The following is a 19,548-nucleotide window of genomic DNA, read 5'->3' on the forward strand; positions in this document are numbered from 1 at the left end:
CCCTTGCCTACCCCCCTCCTTTTCCCCTCTTGCTTGACTGTGTGCAGATGCTTTGATATGTTTCCATTCTGTAGCTCCAGGAAGACATTATGGCCTTACTGAACTTGAACCTGAAACTGGGCATAAGCATCCCCAGCTGCTTGCCAGGATGGGAACTATGCACAAAGATTGCTTTAATATGTGCTTTTTGCTCCATCAAAGAGCCCCCTCCCCCTGGGATGTATAAATAACCCACACTCTGGCAGCATAGAGGTTCCTCCTATCCAACATGAAGCAGAGCATGTGAAAGTGTCATCCACCAACCATGACCCAAAGAGTTGGTCTCCCCAGGGGACTGGCTATGGTAGGACCTCTTCCCCTGCTCTTTTAGACTCTTTGTGCTGTGTAAGTTAAAAAGTGGTCATTTGTTGAGAATGTGCCTGGGCCTATGTTCCCATGACACACTCTATAGCAATTTGCTCCACAACAACTCAGAAATGTCTTAGATTAGTAGTGTGACAAGGGAGAAAAGGAAAGGAAAAGGTAAATACAAAAATAAATGTAAAAGAGGTTATGGTTTGGCAACTGTAGAAATCATTAGTGCTGTTCACTGATACTTCTGATTCTCCACCTTCTAAGTACACAGTAGGACTTTTTCCCATGCTTTTGAAGTTAAGTATGGCCATGCAACTTGCTTTGATTCGTGAAATGAGTCAATGTGATGAGTGTCACTTCAGAACGGCAACCTTTTAGAACAAGTATGCGATCATCTTCCCTCCCACTTCCACAATGCATAAACATTACAAATGGTGAAGACCCCTTCACAGCACTGAATTATATATTTGTGTGTGATTAAAAGAGGAAATTTTAGGTTGTCTATGTTACTAGAATAAAAATATAAAAACAAAACAAAACAGAAACCATGGGACTGTATGACACAAATAGGGAACCCTAAAGTAACCACAGATATAGTTAATCATACAGTGACCATAATAATCTTTCATCAATTGTAAAAAAAAGTGTACCCACTAAAGCAAAGTGTTAATAACAGGGGAGTATATGGAAACTCTGTATTTTCTGCATGACTTTTCCATAAACCTACAAGTCTAAAAACAACAAAAGAAACATGAAAATATAATAGACTGTAATGTAATGAGACTTTTTTTAAAAATAAACTTTATTTTAGAATACTTTTAGATTTATAAAATTTGTAAAGGTGGAACTCACCCAGTTTCCCTTACCATTAACATCTTACAATACCATTTGTCACAATTAAGAAACCAATATTGGTAGATTACCATAAATTCCATACTTCATTCAAATTTCACTAGTTTTCCACTAATGTCTTTTTTCTGCTCCAGGATCCCACCTTGAATGTCACATTATATTTAGTCATCATGTCTCATCTTTTCTGATGTGTGTTTCTCAGACTTTTCCTGTTTTTCATGACTTTGACAGTTTTGAGTACTGGTCAGGTATTTTGCAGAATGCCTGTTAATTTGCTTTTGTGAGATGTTTCTCATGGTTAGACTGGTGGTGTAAATTGAATCACATCCCTCACAAAAACATGTGCAAGTCCTAATCCCTGATCCTGTAGATGTCAACCTATTTGTAAACAGGATCTTTGAAGATGTTATTAGTTAAGGTGAGGCCAAACTTAATCAGGATGGGCCTTAATCCAACATGTCTATAGTACTAGAGGAAATCTGGACTTAGGAGTTAATAGGAGACAAATAGTCACTTGACAGAGATAGAGATGTAGTTATGGATTGCCAGCAAGCCCACCACCAGAACCCTACAGACTTCAGAAAAAGCATAGTTCTGCCAACACCCTGATTTTGGACTTCCAGCCTCCAAAACTGCAACAAGAAACCACTGATTTTTAAGCCAATCAGTCTGCATTAGTTGTTATAGCAGTCCTGGAAAATTAAGATAACTTGGGTTATAGGTCTTGGGGGAGAATAAAAAGAGGAAGTGTCTGTCTCATCACATCATATCAGTTACATGCTATCAAAATATCACTGATGACAGTAATCTTGAGCTCCTGACCTATGTTGTGTTTGCCAGTCTTCTCCACTGTAAAGTAATGCTTCTTTCCCCTTTCCTTACTCTACCCTTTGAAAGTAAGTCACTAGGCACAGCCCATACTCAAGTTGGCTTTTTAAATTAAATATAAAACATTTTCAATTCCAGAAATATATATTGAATACTTCGAGGGATTTGATAATGAAACTGAGCGCTCATTTAATGCAAAACATTCTAGTAAGCACTTCAGATAAGACAATGAGTTAAGACACAGTCCCTGGCCACAAGGAGGTTACAATATAATAAAGATGATAAGTATACAAACACTTATGATCAAAAATAGAATACCAGCAGAAAAATATAAGTTAAGTAGTACAGCATGTGAAAGGAGGGGAAAAAAATCAAATCCAGTTGGAGGAATAAAAAGTTTCATAGAACAGTATTTGAACAAAGCCTTGAAAGCTGAGTAGAAATTTGACAGATGAAAATAGTTGGTAGGACCTTCAAGATGTAGAAAAGAACATAAACAAAAACATGGAGGTGGAAAGAGGCAGATTTTTATGAAACAGAGTGTATTCCAGTCTGGCCAAAGCACAAAGTTCTAGCACAGAAGCCAGTACACACACACACATGCACACACATTCATTGTTGGTCTAGCCCTTTAACCCAAAGGGAACTTCATTAAAATCTTGCTCAGTAAGACCTCATAGTTTAGCATAAGTGGATGATTACTTGGAGCTCTTATCTCTAAACTGAATGTAATATGGCAAAACTCTCTACTATGATTCAGTGTTTATAGTTATCGAATAGTTCTTTTGGTTCAATAGTGCAATGAAGTGAGGTAAAGTGAGTCAATCAGGTAAGACTGAGAGAACATAAGACAGCATGAAGTAAGGTAGTGAACTTTAGAAACAGATATAGTTCTTTCAAATTAAAATTTATCTCTATAAGCTTGTCCATTCCAACTTTAACCATATCAACAATTTTTCCTCTATTTACATTCCTTCCCCCAAAGAAGTATGTAATGATTTCCTCAAGATTCAGTGGATCTCCACTGTAGCAATTTATTCACCCTTCCTGACACCATTTACGACAATCTGCTGTCACAAATGGCCCACCACTGAGTAAAAGTTTCACCTGAATTCTTGTTGTTTCATACCGGAAAAAAAAATAAAAAAGAAAATAGAAAATAAAGTTAGATGCATTTAATAAGCATGAGTCTAAAATTATTCCTAAACATTTATAATTCTACTTTACAATGGCGAAAGCCCAACAATTTCTTTAATTGCGCCCTCAAATAAATGTACAGCAAGGGGGCTAAGACCTAGGAGCTCCGCCTTCAGGAGTCACGGGAGACCAGGAGCCGCCAGACTGGAAGAGCCTAACTGGGTGAAATAGCCGTACGCACAACGGGTCGAACATCCTTTCCTTTTTCTGATCTTAGTTAAAGAAATAGTTTGCCTAGCTGTCAAAATTGACTGGCAAACAGATTTAGCAAACTGCTAACACATTACACCAAAAACGAGGGAGGAAGAAAGGGAGAAAGGAAAACAAAAAGAACCCGGAGTTGAACTTGGGCACAGACAATGAAGGAAGAGCAATTCCAGAGAGAGTTCACTAGCTGATCTCAGAGACACAAAAAATCAGTGAGTTACATATGAATCATTCACTAAGACTGAGAAGTGTGGAACTGTCGAACCTGGTTATTTGGTAATAACCATGACTTCCAAAATAACCATCCTACGGTACACCAAGAACCTGTTCAGTCAGCTGGCGCCAGCGAACACCACATCTCGTCGTCTAGCGAGAGCGGGTTAGTTCCCTGTGTGCGCATGCGTCTTGATCGGGGCCCAGGCGACAAATCCGGATTTACGTAGTGGGTAGGGAAGGGGGATAAAGCTAAGAGGACCGTGGAGCCATCTGGGAGGCGTGGTCAACCGAAGGGGTTGGACCGTGGCGGAGCGAAAAATCGTGGAGGGCCAGCCCCTCGCGGTGCTTTCCCCGGAAAAACGTCATCAGCGCTATAAGAAAGCTTGCGCCGAACAACCCGCCCTTTTACTTCCGGAAAGCGTCCGGGTTAGGTCTGTGTACGCAGTCGTGTTTCGCGTGCAATAGTGAAAATTGAGTTGAGACTTTTCGGCGTTATTAAAATGCAAGAGGTTAAAAATTTTTGTTATCATGGTAGACGAGGGGCAGTTTGGAAGGCCTTTAGGGCCACAAATATGGACGCAGTTAGTTTTTCCTTAGGTCGCGCGGTAGCCACGTGCGACCCTGGGCACTGAATTCTAGGGCAGGGGCTCTCGTGGGAAGAGTGCCCCGTGGACTCGGGTGAAAGTCTTTGGTTAGTTGGTGCTGCCGGCGACGTATAGCCATCTTGACTTGGTCACAGCACCCTGAGAATTGGCCAGTTAGATCCGGAGGGTGAGTAACATCTGAAGTTGTGCTTACGGGTCAGTTCTAAGATTTTGAGTCTCCATGTGTCTTTGGGACCTGTCAACTGTGGCAGTCTCCCTTCCTAGCCATGGAAGAGCATATTCTTGTTTATTGGCAAAGCTGTCACCATTTAATTGGTATCAGATTCTGACTTGCACAAGTAACATTCTTCACTGTTAAAAATCTGAAGTGTTTCGAATTATTGGGCAAGTTTTTCTAACTGATTTTCAGATGTTTCTAGGAAGCTGGACTAATGTTTGTGACAGATGATGGAAAATGTAGCAAGGCATTTTCGAATTCATCTTAAACCCTCTAGCACTAAGGAATTGGAAAGCTACCTGGCGTTTTGTAATTTCAAAGAGTGAATAGTTGCCCAGATACAAAATAACTGGATCAACTTAAAATTTCAGCAGTGTGCCATATAGTCAAAGATTTGGGTTTTATAATGCTGGTTTTCTTCTCTCACAGATACCAAGAAATCCAAAATGATAGCGGTGAAATCGTACTCAACATCTTGGCAGTGGATCCTCATGTTTGAATTTGTCTTGTGTTCAGGATAATCTGGGAATTATCAGAGCTGTGTTTCTAAATATTGATTGTTGTTAAATAGAGCATACTATTTAAGCAAAGAATAAAATACTTTGTTATAATTTGATAAAATGCTTTATTAATCTGGGTAACCACTTTGGATTAATAGGATAAGGTGGGAAATTAAAATATGAACAGACTACTTATATACTACAGGAAAAATAAGGCAACTATGCATGGTGGAAAAGTTTTATTTACACAAATTTGCATTAAAGTTACTTAAAAGTTACAACAAAATTGGCTATAATAAAGCCATATTTCATCACTGTTCCAGTTAAGGTTCAGCCAACTGCAGTCCACCTGTTTTCAAAGGTTTTATTGGAACCATGCCCATTTGTTTACATGTTGTTAAGGGCTGCTTTCAGAAATGTTTTACTATCCTTATAGTGTGCCGGCCCCTGGTTTAAATTGCACCAGCACAGTACTGGAGGCTGTCTCAATAAAAAATGCACTTTCTCGCCTGTATCACCGTTTTCCCTTTGTCAAAATTTATGGGCTCTTAGAAAGCCTCAGCTGTTCTACCTGATACATGGTATTGCAATGCAGTCAACTATCCAGCACTTATAGATTAGCACCAGTTCACATTGAAAGAAGGAAAAGTATGACATAAAAGGGAAAACTTGGATTTTGAACAGGATAAAACCCCCTGGGTGGTGACTTTGCTGTCTGAGATTTGGGGAAGGTCCCAAGACATTAGCCATCATTCAGGAAAGGTTAGTCAAGTACCCTGAAAGGGCATTACTGCTAGGAGTGTCTGGTAAGGATGTGTAATGATCGGTAACCTTCCTCTTTAGAAAACATTGTCAGCAATGAGCCTCAAGCAAGATCATGGTGTGGTTAAGAGCTTTGTCTTGGAGCTTTTCCCTAACAGTATTAACCTTGGGTTCTAAGCTTATTTACCGATTTTTAAACGGAGTTTATATTGGATGTCATGGCTGTATTTTGTAAGTTGTCAGTGAGTTGTATAAGTCACGTATGCAGCACTTCCAAGTGTGATAGCTGATAAATGCATTAAATTGAAACGAGTTATTTTCATAATTTTTTCCCAGTTTGAAGAGGGGAAAACATTTTTAATGGTATTAGGTTGAATTGTATCAATACTGCTGAGACACAGGTATTGGTCAATTACCAGTAGATTACATTAGATGGCACTCGTGTCATGGTTCAGAAAACCTGGGGTATAACACTAAGGAAGTTAACATTCTGTTTGCTAAATTACAAATTTGAGGTGGTTGGTAAGTCATCTTGGAATCAGCTGTAAATATAATTCATATCCTCCCTGTGAATTTATGTGGTTTTGATAGCTAGTTTAAGACTTCTAAAACCAGTGATGCTAATGTGATTTTAACAAGGGTGATTTTAAACTGTTGCCATCAAAAAAGCTTTCTTTGGAAAAAAATTTATAATAGTTTCCCTTGTGCTGGCCAATTAATTATAATTAACTTGTTGCAAATTGGATTTTTAAGAAACTACAGAAATAAGATGTTACTGGAGGGATAAATGACTTTTAAGCATGTGGTATTGAATACTATCTTAAGGCAAAATACAAAAGCTGAGATTGCCATTTTAATTATTCGTAATGTTGAATTATAAATTTGGTGGATAAGAAATTAGTTTGTACTTCTAACAGCTACTTGAAAGTATTATTAGGCTATAAGAAATGCATCCCTTAAAATTTTGCTAGCTTGTAATAAAATAGCTACATGTACTTTTCTCTTATGGTTTCCCTCGTGCTCCATACAATCATGGATGCTTGACTTCTAACAGACCATTCAGGAATGTGATGTGATGGGCAAAATGGCCTTATGGGCTTGATCCTGTTATTCCAATCTGAGTTTATAATGGAATTCCTTTACCTTTTGGGCCACTGGCTTCCTCACTTGACAAAGGCTGTAGAGATGTTATGTGTGATTCCTTGTCACCCTTTTACATAAATAGAAAATAATGGCACTCTTTGAGTGTAGTAAAGGGTACTTTTTTTCATCACGTCAAATGTGGACACTGAAAAAATATGAGTTCATATGCCAAAGAGCCTTATAGCAAAATCAGTATTACAAAATTTAGAAATAAGGCTCAAATGAGAAGAGAATCTAGCCAGCAAAACTAATTGGGGTAGGCAAAAATGTGAATTAAGGATAATCAGTATTCTTGAGTAACCAGAAATGTTCACATCATAAGTTCAAAAGCAGAAAGGGGTATATAACATGACTTCTTTGCCAGTAATATTAAACCACTTTTACCACAAACAACACAAAACAAACACAGGTCTCAGACCCCATTAGTTGTCATCTCTGGCTAAGCACTATAGTGAAGGTTGAACAGTTTCCATCAGATTCTTATGCACTGTTTTCTCTTGCAGTATCCATGAAGAATTACAGTTTGATGACACTTTTTATCCAAGGTACAAAGGCTGAGACTTTGGTATAGACACCAGGAGAATCCTTGTCTCCACAGCCATAACCCCAGGAGGTTACCCCATACACAACCCAGCTCTCTCCAGTCCTTTCACACATGAGTGGTCCTCCACTGTCTCCTTGGCAACTGTCCACACGTGTACTTTCGTGGAGGTTTCCAGCACAGAGCATCCTCCCTGTAAACCGACCTTTGTAACGTTCTTCACAGAACCTCTTGGGAAGCAAGGGGATGTTTGCTTGTTGTAGAGTTCTTGAATAGGCTCGTCCTACTCAGACCAAATATCTGAATTAGTCAATGAGATTCCAGCTAACAATCTTACTGAAAAGAGGTACATTTAGCACTTTTAAGACAAATTTAATGTTCTTGGAAGAAATCCCTACTGTGGCATTAGTTTAAAATGAGTGGTAGTTATAAATGACATGTAATGTCATTAACTGCCTTTTTTAATGTTGGCACTTAACATACTTTTACCCTTCACTAATTTCAGTATCACTTTTTTTTTGAGGAATAATGAGTGACATTTATGGACTTGGCTATAGAGAATATTAAACCTAGAACACATCTGTGCGGGCTTTGTTAATATTTAAATTCTATATATTGAAACAGAATGCATCCATGCTTATTTTGCATTAACACATCAATTCCCTTGAGATTCCTCTTATTCTTAGAATTTTGAGGATTAGTTATAAATGACAAGAAGCACAAAAAGTGGCAGTAACTTCTGAATGGAAATATATTAAAGATTTAGAAGGACTGCACATACTTGCCCATATACAAGCATTATTTGATAGAGTATATAGCTTACTCTTTGCTGGTAATCCATTTGTACCTTGCTCAGTGACAAAATGTATAATTGATATGGCTTCTATGATATCCTTTTCTTGGGTATAGATTCCACCATTCTCTGATCCTATTTACTCAATTGGAATAACCAGTCCACAGTGACATTCTGTTAAATGTACTTCTTGATCATTTGTATCAATTCAGATGTGTCCAAAGGCAACTGAACCTTCCCTTAAGAAGTAATCATCATTCTTCCAGATATACGTTGGTCTTTCCAGATGCCTGATTTGTGTCGATATCAGCATAGTATACTGAGGATGCATTTACCTTGACCTGATTTAATCATTGTAATAGAAAATGTTTCCTTTTGGGATTTCATTATCTCAGGATTGGTACCAATGCCTTTCAATATTCTGAGTCTACAGATGCTCTGTTATTGCTATGGAGTGTAAGTCTAAAGTCCAAATTTAGTGTAACATGGGATAAAATAAACTGAGACATTTACTAAATTAAAGCATATTGAGATTATCGCCTGTGGAAATATACTTGTTCAACACTTCAAGAATAAAATTCTCTTAATTTTTTTAATGAAGAACAACCTATCATTTCTCATTCATTCTGAATGAGAAATGATACTTAATCCAGGCGAAACCTCAGGTCTGCTGTTCAAGGCCCATCCTGAGCAAGAACTTAGCTGATAACACAGGTCCAACTCGACAGCTGTATTTGCCTGAGGAAAGTATATGCTAAACACTATGCTCTTGCTGGAGAGGGATGGAGGATGAAGGAAAAACTTGAGTGGTTTGGATCCCCACTTTAACCTCGGCAGCTCTGCTTTTGTTTCTTTTGTATTTAGGAATTTCCCATATGATTTAGTTGTGAGAAAATAAACCAACCAACAGTTGTTCCCAAAGCCCTCTGTTGTTGGACTGGTGACAACAAAGTCATCTGGAAGAGCTTTTAAAAATAATAGACTGCCAGGCCCAAGTTTTGGAATAGGGTCTTCAAATTTTTCCCTTGTCCCCTATCTAATGGGGACTAAAAGTTATTGGAAGATTCTTTACCCCTTAAGCACCACCAGGAAAAAGTCAAGTATTCCACCCTTGCATTAAAGGCAATTGAGTTCTTTCAATTTGTGTTAAAGGTCTAACTGGAACCAACAGGGTTCTCAGGATATAAATCCAAATTATCTGCATACATTTTTCATGGCAGAAGTTCCAAACCCCCATTTAAGATTTTACTGTCCGTTGCACACCCAAGTAAGTGGATAATTCCAGGCACAAGAAGATGCCCAGACTTTCACTGGTTCCTTTGTATTTATTACTTATATTACCTGTGTCTCCCCATCCTGTTACGTAACAATTGGGGGTTGTTTTCTGTGGTCTCTCTCTCCGGAGTGGTAGGTAAACAGGCCGGCAAAACATGGCTGCTGAATCTGGCACATTGCTCTTCTGGTCCTTGTAATCTAACCAGGGCAATGTCATAGTCACTGCTGTCTGGTCGGTACTCCCGGTGAATCACGATCTGTTGGACTCCAATTTCTTCTTCAAACTCCTCGGGCACCAAAGTATGATAATCCCCAACTCGAACAGCATAGTTCTTAGTGCTATTACCATACCTGAGAGGCAGAGAGCTAATGAGGGACTTGTTTCAGATACTGCAGGTTGGTGAAGTCAGCAAGAAAAGTTAATAAAGAAATGCAAACTTTTCTTCAAGTCATTACCTCTTGTAAATTTAACCTTTCTTTCCATTTCTCTGACCTACTGCTCCTGGTCTTCAACTTGAAAACCAACTGTCATCACCTCTTTCCTGCACTCTCATCACCATTTAATTCACGTTACTTTTTACTCATTCTTTTCTGAGGGAGAACAGATGTGGAAGGTGAGTAGAAAATAAGGACTAATCATTAGCCTGTCGTTACCCACACCAAAAAGGGGAGGGGGTGTCAAAAGGTGGACAAACAGTAAAAGGCAAGATTACTGTACTGTATTTGCTGTCTTCATTTTTCTATCAGATGCAAGATTGTTAGTTCATCCTAAAGCTCCTTGAGGTCAGAAACCATGTCTGACCTAGCTTTGCACCCCTTAAAGTGCTTAGCACAATCCACTTTACTCCTAGTAGGTGAATTCAACTACAACCTTCTCCTGCGAACTAAATGCAAACCAAAACTATTTTTAGGTCAATATGTAATCATTATATTCTCTTATCTCTTAAATCTTGCTCAGCTGTAACCTCAGAAAGACTTAACTGACGCACCCATATTTAAAATTACAATACACCTTTCTTTGCCCTTCCTATTCCCCAGCACACCCAAAAACCCTTAGTCTTACATGCTTTTTTTTAAAGCACTTAATACTTTATAACAAAGAATCTAGTTTACTGCTTCTTATGTTTATTGTTTTCTGTCTCTCTCCTGCTTGAATGAAAAGGGATCTTTGTTTTGTTCACTGATGGATCTTAAGTACCTAGAATAGGTGTATTCCATATATAAGAATACAGCAGATACTTGTTGAATTAGTGAACGAATGAATGTGTATTTTTAATATTAATACTTCTTTCCATAAGAGGCTAGTCAATTAAAATTGAAACAGTATTTTCAGGATTGATAGTTCCCAGCCTAATTTTCAGCCACCATACCTTGACTCCAATGTTCACCTAGAGCAGGGTTACCTCTGCACTACTGAGATTTTGGACTAGATAATTCTTCATGTGAAGGGCTATCCTGTGTCTTATAGGATGGTTAGAAACAATTCTGACCTGTGTACATTAGATGGCAATGGCACCCCCTCAATTGTGACAGCCATAAATGTCTCCTGACATTGCCAGATGTCCATTAGGGGACAAAATCATCCCCACCTGAGAATCACTGACCTAGAATACATGACCCAGCGCACCTCCTGATCAGTTCCTCTTCATTGAAAATCATAGCACCTTTCTCACTGTCTTCCCCTCTACCACTAATTAATAACTGACCACATTCTTAATGACTTAATTTCTGATACTTTTCCCTTTAAGTTCCCTGGTTTCTTCATTTGTAATAATCATATTCTCCACCTCATCTTAGCCACCTTCTGCCAAGATGAGACCTAGACCCATTTTTTTTTTTACCAAATACTACACACTTGAAATCTTGATTTCAAGCATCTCACACTTTGTGTACTGTCGCCTATCCTTACAGTTCTTCAACCCCATTGGACTTCAATCCTTTGACCACACTAGTGGTTCATTTCACCCTCACTCTGCTCATGACTTCCCTTCTTCCGTGGTTTTGGATTCCACTGTCTATTGCTATAATAACTCTTTTGTAAAACTCTCAATCTCTTTCCTTTTACCTGCCAAAACTCCAACTCTGGTTTCATCAACTCTCTACATACTTAATGATGGATCTGACTGTTAAAGGTGAAAAGCGCCCATCTTAGTGAATCATCTCTCCTTGACTTTTGACCAAAACTTGAGAGTCTTCTACTAGATACAGGATGTGTATATGAATGTGAGCTTAGAGAACTTGATACTCAAAAGCTTGGAATTTGCTAGTGGCTGCCTACTAAAAATACAGCCTTTCATTTACTTCTATAAAATTCCTGGAGATCATGAGATGCCTACATAATAGCCTTAAGTAGGACTCTCACTACCTTCCATATACAAAGGAATTTTCTTAACTATGTCAGATCAAAAAACTAGAGAGGGCCAAAAGATGATTTGGCTTGTATAGTCAACTTATGTTGATCTATACCATCAGTGGTTTCCTGTGATTTCATGAGACTCTCCATTTTCAAACTTAAATCATCACATATCATTAAAGTTTGGAAACCTTTTTATATTTTGTGCATAGAGGCTGTCCTCTTGTGGGTTCCACTTCAAAATTTAAGAAAAATTTAGGATTATTTCACATCCAGAAAATGTAAAAAAATAATAGCTATGGAGAATTATCAAGTATCTTAGTTTGCCAAGGCAGCTATGACAAATACCACCCAACTGGTCGGCTTAAACAACAAGAATTTTTGGCTGACTGTTTTACAGGTCAGAAGTCCCAAATCAAGGCATCAGCAAGGCCATGCTTTCTCTTTCCCAGAGTTGGTAGTTTTCTGGTGATGGCAGTTCGCCATCATACGGCGATCCATTTCGTTCTCTCCTGTGGCTTTCTCTGGCTTCTACCTTCTGGCTTCTCCCAGTTTTTGGTTTCCACTGACTACTTCCGAATTTCCTCTCTCTTATGCCTCCAATAATGCAGATTAAGACCCACCTTATTCAGTTTGGTCACACCTTAACTAAAAACATCTTCAAAGGGTCCTATTTACAAATGTAGACACACCCATAGGAATGAAGTTAAGATTAAGACTAGATTAAGAAAAGACTTTAAAGTCTTGTTAGAGTGCATAATTCAATTTACTACATCAGGTGTGTAAATAATTCTCACTTCTACTTTCTGCATACTAGTATTACTAGTATACTAAAAAAAATAATGTGCCTTATTAACAGTATATCCAGGTATTTAAAGTAAAACTCCAAGTGATTTAACATCTTTCTAACAAGAATAATTGTCAATGCACTCTTGAAAATGCCAAAATGGTTTATATATCATTGGGGTGGAATGTCAGAAATTGTCTAAAATTGTCACATTGTTAGTCACTAGCCACATGTGGCTACTGAGCACTTGAAATGTGGTTAGTCTGAATTGAGATGTGCTAAAAGTATAAATATGCAAAAGATTTTGAATACTTAGCATGAAAAAAGAATATTAAATATATCACAATAAATAATAAAACTACTAAATATCAATAGTTTTTATATTGGTTACATTTTGAAATAAAATTTTTGATTTACTGGATTAAATAAAATATATTAAAATTAATTTCACCTGTATAGGTGTGGTTTTTTTGGTGTTTTTTTTTTTTTTTTTTTTTTTTATCTTAATGTGGCTACAAGAAAATTTAAAGTTATGTAGATGCTTATATTTATGGCTTGCATTATATGTCTGCTGGCACTGGTCTAGAGAGATAATTTTGCATAAACTAAGCATCCTACTTTACTTTATATCTTTAATGCAGTATCTTATGTTGTTTAGGAGCAGCTTTTATGCTTGAATAATGATACATTCCCTTCAAATGTCAATTGTTTCTATCCTTTAAGATAATCACATTGTTCAAACTAAAAATTAAAGACTTAGTGCAACATTATTTTCTATTAGGTGAAAAAGAGCTGTGACAAACATAGCTAAAATGGAATTTTCATCTAAACTGGCTATATAAATCTATTCTACAATATCTCTAAAAATTGGGTCTTTTAAACAATAATTAAAGAAACATTATATAACCACATCAAAGGCATTTATTTTAAAAGTAATCTCAATGATAAAGTCTTGGGCAATCTTGCCTTAATGTGCCAATGTGCTGAATGTCTGAACATTGCAACAGTCCCCTAAATGAACTCACTGCTTCAAGTTTTAACTTCTTTAATCCATCCTTCACACTAACCAGAGTTATGTTTCTATCTGATAATGCAACCACTTTTCTGAATACCCTTCAAGGACTCCCTGCAGTCTACATAATAAAGTTCAAATTCCTTAAATGATACAAAAATCCAAGAACATGCCTTCATCCCCTTCTCTGATGCCAGGTCTGGCCCCTGTCCTCTGTCATTCAACTGCTTGAAGAGATGACACACACTTGTATCTCTATTCAAACTGTCTGCAATTATCAGTCCCCTCCATCCTAATATGGTTAAAACCAATTTTACTTTTCAAGTCTCAAGTCAAGGATCTCGTAGGAGCCCTTTCTGATCCCCTACCCTGCCCCAAAACTGACCAGTCCTTTTGAGTGTTCCCAATAGCACTAGCATAGCACTACAACAGTATTTAGGACTTGTTAAGATGATAGGTCTCCCCAGTTAAAGGCTCTTCATTCTCCCCTTTGTGTCCTCAGCACCTAGCAAAGTGTTTGACACAGAGAAAGCTCTTAATAAATGTATGTTCACTGACTTCTTTTGAAAGATTCATGTACACATACTTAAACATCCCTAACTTACTGAAACCAAAGAAACATCTTCTAACCAATTCCCATATTGTAACAAAATCATCACAAAAGTTTCCATTTCATAAAAAAAATCCCCACAAAGATGTAATGTTTTTGTTAACTCTGGCTGTATATCAGAATGATCCATATCACATTTAAAATATACAAATATCCAGGACCCACAATCTCAGAGCGTGTAAGTTAACAGGGCTGGGGTAGGAACACAGCTGGTTCAAATTCAGTCAGGTTGTGAACCAGCGAGCCAAGGACTCTAAAAGGTATGTATGAGCAGACCTCCTGTCCCTGCATGTCCAAAATTTCACTAGGTGAATTAAGCATCCGAAGAAATTACTGATAGATATCATAAAAATACAAAAACATACATGTTCTATACATACAATAGGTTCTCTGATCAAGTATTTTTATGTAGGTATTTTTTAGTATACCCCAGAATTAGTATGCTCATGAATCTGGAGTTAATATTAAATATTACATAAATATTGCCATTCTTATCAAAACTAAGTTCTTTATTAGTACCTATATTTTAAAGTTGTCCCGATTTAAGGAAATGAGGCCAACTAAACCTATATGGTGATTCCCAAACTCCTCTAACTTGGATTATTTTTAGAATAGATTTAGTGCTTAGAACTTAAAGAGCATCTGACATGAGACTGGATTAATCTGTCAACCAAATACTTGTCTTTTACTGTCAACTGTCCTAGTGGATGTGATTATATACTTCAGGTATAGCACTTGGGCTGAGGTTTCTGAAAAGTTTGCCAACTTCAAAAGATTGTTTATGGTTCTAAGCCTCTCAAGGAAACATAAAGGGATCCTCTTATTCAAAACATTTTTAAGGATATGTTAGTTTGGTGGACTTCTGATTATGATATTCAAAAATGCTTTTAAAACAAACATTTCAGGATTTGGCTGACACATCATTTAGTTGTTTGCTTGCTGAAATGCCTTTGACTCCCCCTCAAAAACTGGCTGAAATTCCAAAACAAGCTTGAGCAAGAGAGGATCTGAGACAGCAGTTCAGTAAAATCCAGTACTCCATTTCTCCAAGACTCTGGGGTTAAAATAAACAGCAACAAAAATTACCAAAATCAAAAATGGAAGAGTTAACCATTCAAGTTGTAGGATCATATTCTTTATGTGTGTTCTCTACATGGATTCATCACTATAAGAAAACATTTTACATCAGCCTATGCACATCTGCTATTACTAGAATCTATTTTTCTCTGCTGTCTGGATGAAACTCAAAGAAGTGATGACTGAAGTTCAGTTCAGTTTGTGTGAATGATTCCACTTGCCTAGGGAAAAGTGCCCTACTTTGCAGAATCTTGCACTGTGTCTTACATACATATTTGTGTGTCCTCGGGAAATGATTCTGGCATGATTATATGTCTCAAGAAAGACCATGTTCTTAAGAAATCTGCCCTCTGTCATGATGGGATGTATGTTTTAACTAACATGTTGTGTTCTTAAAAAGGCTCAATGCCTCTGTGGCTCATCTTTCTAATTACAAAGATCTAGATATTTCTGATTTTCAGACCAACAGTCTCATTATTTCCAGCTGCTATCATATTTCTAGGCAAAAAAAAGTAAAAAAGATAAAATCAGGTAAAGTTATAATCTTACAACAAATCAAATTTGCAGTAGAATTACAGAAATGAGAGGCCTTTTTTTTTTCAGGTACATTCTTCCCTCCAAAATTGCATTTGTTACCAGAATAGGAAGTTTAAGGAAGTAGCTTACTATTCAAGGATTTTTTCTCTCAATCATTGCTGCACCACTATAGAAGGAAGGTCATTTCATGGTACTTGTAGTTGTAATTCAGAACAAAAAACAAGCAATTTATGTAGTATAAGATTCACAGGACAACTACCAAAAACTTAAATTATCTAAGTTTCCACTTTAAACTGCCAAAAGGATATTGCATTCCAAAGTCTGTATTGCATTAACACCAGGAAAGATGTGAAAAATGAAAGATAGAAGTCTTTTAAATAGTGATTTGCCATCTATCTCAGTTAACCCTTGTTACTTTGGCATATAAAGGGGTCTTGGATCCTTCTCAATATGTGAAAATTATAAGGCACACTTGAGAAATAAGAGTTGGAGTTACTAGAACACTGCCAGCCTTCTAATCAAGTACCCTCATCATGTAAAGAGACTATTTCACATGAAAGGATTGTAACTGAGGCTGTTGAAACTGAAGTAATTGCATTCTGATCTCATCCTCCCCAGGCCCTCATTCCTAGATTTTTCTGACATGAGGATTATATAAAACGGTGACTATTCTAGAAGACAAAACAAATAAACATTAAAAATTCTCATCTGTATAATAAAATATCCTTGATCATATGATCATATTAATCTGTGACTTACTGTTCAGATATGGCCACTCTGGAGCACTGGCCTATATCAAAACTGCAAGAAACAGACACCAAGGGTAGCCTCATAAGCAAGAAAGCTTTATGTATGCAGAAGTCCAGTAGTCAAAAAAAGCAGTAGGAATACAAATAGAAAATGGGGTTGGGAGAGCTAATTTCAAAATATGAAATCCAGATTCCCTATTAGTAGGCAGAACTTAAGTTAAAATATCTTTTTACCTCCCAAGAAATCTAAAAGAAAGATAACCTCTCAGAGCCTGACTATACTGCTTCTGCATTACAGTCTACAATTCAACAGGAAATCTATTTTATAAATTTCAGTGTTTTTGGTGATTAAAGGAGGGTTGTTTTAACACAAAGTCCCTGAATCCAAAAAAACAAAATTTGGTGCTTGTTCTAATCACTGGTAACTGGCCCTTTGCCTTTTAATAAATTTACTGAGTAAAGACATGAGTATAGCCTTCTTAGGCATTTCAAAACAAGAAATCTATAAAATCCAATAAAGGTTACAGACCAAGTGAGATGGTTATGTAATACATTTGCAAAGCAGTTTTCCTCTACTCACATTAAGAGTTTTGCATTATATCAAGAGCATATCAAAATGCTACAATCTGCCGTTCTGCACTTTAATCAGCTGCCTTTATCTTATACTACCCAGATAATGGTCAGAAATTCAGAATGACATATGGAAGGAGTTATCTGTTGATCTAGGTTTGAAATACCACCATTCTCTAAAGAGGCCAACATTCTTAAATATATCCACTATCTGAAGCTGAGCCCTACTTCCATCATGTGACAATTGCTTCAGAGCATCTACTCTGTGCCAAGTAATATACTGGACACTTGGTTTATAAACACAGTTGAGACAGTTACTGGCATTAAGCAATAATCTAGAAGGAGCAGGTTATGAGAAGAATAATTACATGTAAACAAACAAATCCAAGCATGTATCTTTAAAAAAAAAAAAAAAAAAAAAAAAAACCTTCCAGGGAACCCAATTTCCCCAGTTTAATACTCTAAGCCTTGAACCCTTAAGAGGATTACTTTTAGCAGAGACTTAAGAGACAAGGAGTCTTGAAGAAGAGGAGGATAATCTAAATGTAACCTACTGAAGAATCCTTTTGCCTAAACTCTAAACTCCAAAACCGGTTTCTCAAAGGTTCTCTCCAGTTTCCTACTTTATTCTTCCCTACCAGTAAGTGAAACAAAATTATTCTAAATTCCCTACTTTTGCTAATATTCTTTGATTCCTCTCTGTCTTTGAACCCCAACATAATAACCAGCATTTGTTTTGAATTTTACAGTTTATAAAATACTTCTACATGCACTACAGATCATTTGTTCCAAATAACTACACGGTAAAATGTTATTACCCTCATTTTACAGATGAGAAAACTGAGGCTCAGAGAAGTTCAAGGATCTTCTGAAGAGTTAAATGATTAACAATTCAAAGAGCTAGAACTCTTAACAGCAGTCTTGATGGCCAGATCTCTGTTTCCTTCTGTTAGACTGTACCAAGTTCTGCTGATTTCTGTCATGGGGTCTCTGCCTTCTCTTTCCTTCTTTTTCCACCTTCTATCTCTATTATTACAGTAGGCCTACAACTAGTCTCCCTCCAATTCCTGCCCTGGTTGTTCTTAATCATTTGGTGACAGGTACCAATTTGAGTCACTCCAGAAAAGGGGCACATAAGCACATTTGCACAGATTTTTCACATAATTTCAAGCTCATACACAGATTTCAAGATTAAGAACTTTGCTTTACCACCTCAGATCTAGTTCATACATCTCCAAGTGATTCATCTAAAATTCCTCTTTGATCATATTTCAAGGCTCAAAAGAGTTCAGTGGTTTCCCACTGCCCAGAGGATGAAATAGAAATTCATTACCCTGGCATTCCTGGCCTTTCCAGCTTCTCTCTAACTCTACTACCCAAATCCAAGATGTGCTGTTCAGCTAACATTTGCCATCCTTCAAACATTTCTCAGTTTTCTCACCACTATGCTCTAAACATCAGACATTATCTACACCTGGTCTCTCTCTCTCTCTGCTTGAACAGACCCCATAACAGAACTCACTTCTCCCACATATGGCCCCATTCCATCTTTGAACTGTCCTAGTGCTCAAGAAGGAAAAATTAAACAATGACAATAAAACAAATTTTCTTACTTGTTGAAATAAAAATTAGCTCCCTTTAATAGGCCTCAAATCTACTCTGATTCCATGTGATCCTCTAAATATTCTCTCTTCAAGAAAGCTTAAACATCCCCATTTCCTTCAGAATGGCTGGGCGACATCTTCCCTTTCTGCTAGACTTCCTTGGAACACCATGTCTCTTTTTCACAGGGGTGGCACCCACAACTGATACAGTGCTTTAATCTCCCACAATGGCTTGAGCACAGTAATTGAAAATGGCAAGGCTCGTCACTGCTTTGTCTGAACACTATTCTTCTGTCAGTGCAGCCCAAGATTGAATTAACTTCATGGGTAACCACATTACATTGCTGATTCGTATTAAGATTCAGGACACTAAAACCCATGAGTCTTTTTACTGACACTGTATTTAAGACCTATTTCCTGGAACAAGAAGCATTGTGCATCTTTATTCCATATTGCCTGTTAGAATCAGCCTATCAAGATCTTTGCCATCATATCCCTGTCTTCCAACATATTAGTGTTCCCTCCCAGTTTCCTGGCATCCAAAAATATAATAAACTCACGAGGGTCCTTTTTCAATTTAGTGATTAATATGTTGAATAGGACATGGATAAGGGCCCTGTCAACTCCATCATATTCATCCCCGTAAACATTTATCAAAGGTCTAGATCATATTCTATTCTATCCTCTAAGCAAGTGGGTCTTAAACTTTAGTGTACGTAAGAATCACCTGCAATACTTGATAAAAATGCAAACTCCCAG

General features: G+C 37.3%; 1 protein-coding gene, 1 long non-coding RNA gene and 1 other non-coding gene across 3 annotated transcripts in view; 2 read left to right on the forward strand and 1 right to left on the reverse strand.

The window, feature by feature from the left end:
* The first annotated feature begins 4,068 nt into the window (after positions 1 to 4,068).
* On the forward strand, positions 4,069 to 5,092 carry LOC119529803. The gene is made up of 2 exons (XR_005215952.1): positions 4,069 to 4,425; positions 4,906 to 5,092. It is a non-coding gene; the product is annotated as an uncharacterized LOC119529803 (long non-coding RNA).
* LOC119530708 lies at positions 4,476 to 4,606 on the forward strand. Its single transcript, XR_005216097.1, has one exon. It is a non-coding gene; the product is annotated as a small nucleolar RNA SNORA24 (small nucleolar RNA).
* Positions 5,093 to 19,548, reverse strand: part of PRSS12 (serine protease 12) — a 127,710-nt gene continuing 113,254 nt past the window's right edge. The window contains 3 exon segments of the mRNA XM_037830550.1: positions 5,093 to 7,705; positions 9,557 to 9,626; positions 9,628 to 9,841. Coding sequence (XP_037686478.1) covers positions 7,398 to 7,705; positions 9,557 to 9,626; positions 9,628 to 9,841 — 592 coding nt within the window. The 3' untranslated portion in view covers positions 5,093 to 7,397.

Source organism: Choloepus didactylus, chromosome 3 (assembly GCF_015220235.1).
Source record: "Choloepus didactylus isolate mChoDid1 chromosome 3, mChoDid1.pri, whole genome shotgun sequence".
Lineage (NCBI taxonomy): Eukaryota > Metazoa > Chordata > Mammalia > Pilosa > Megalonychidae > Choloepus > Choloepus didactylus.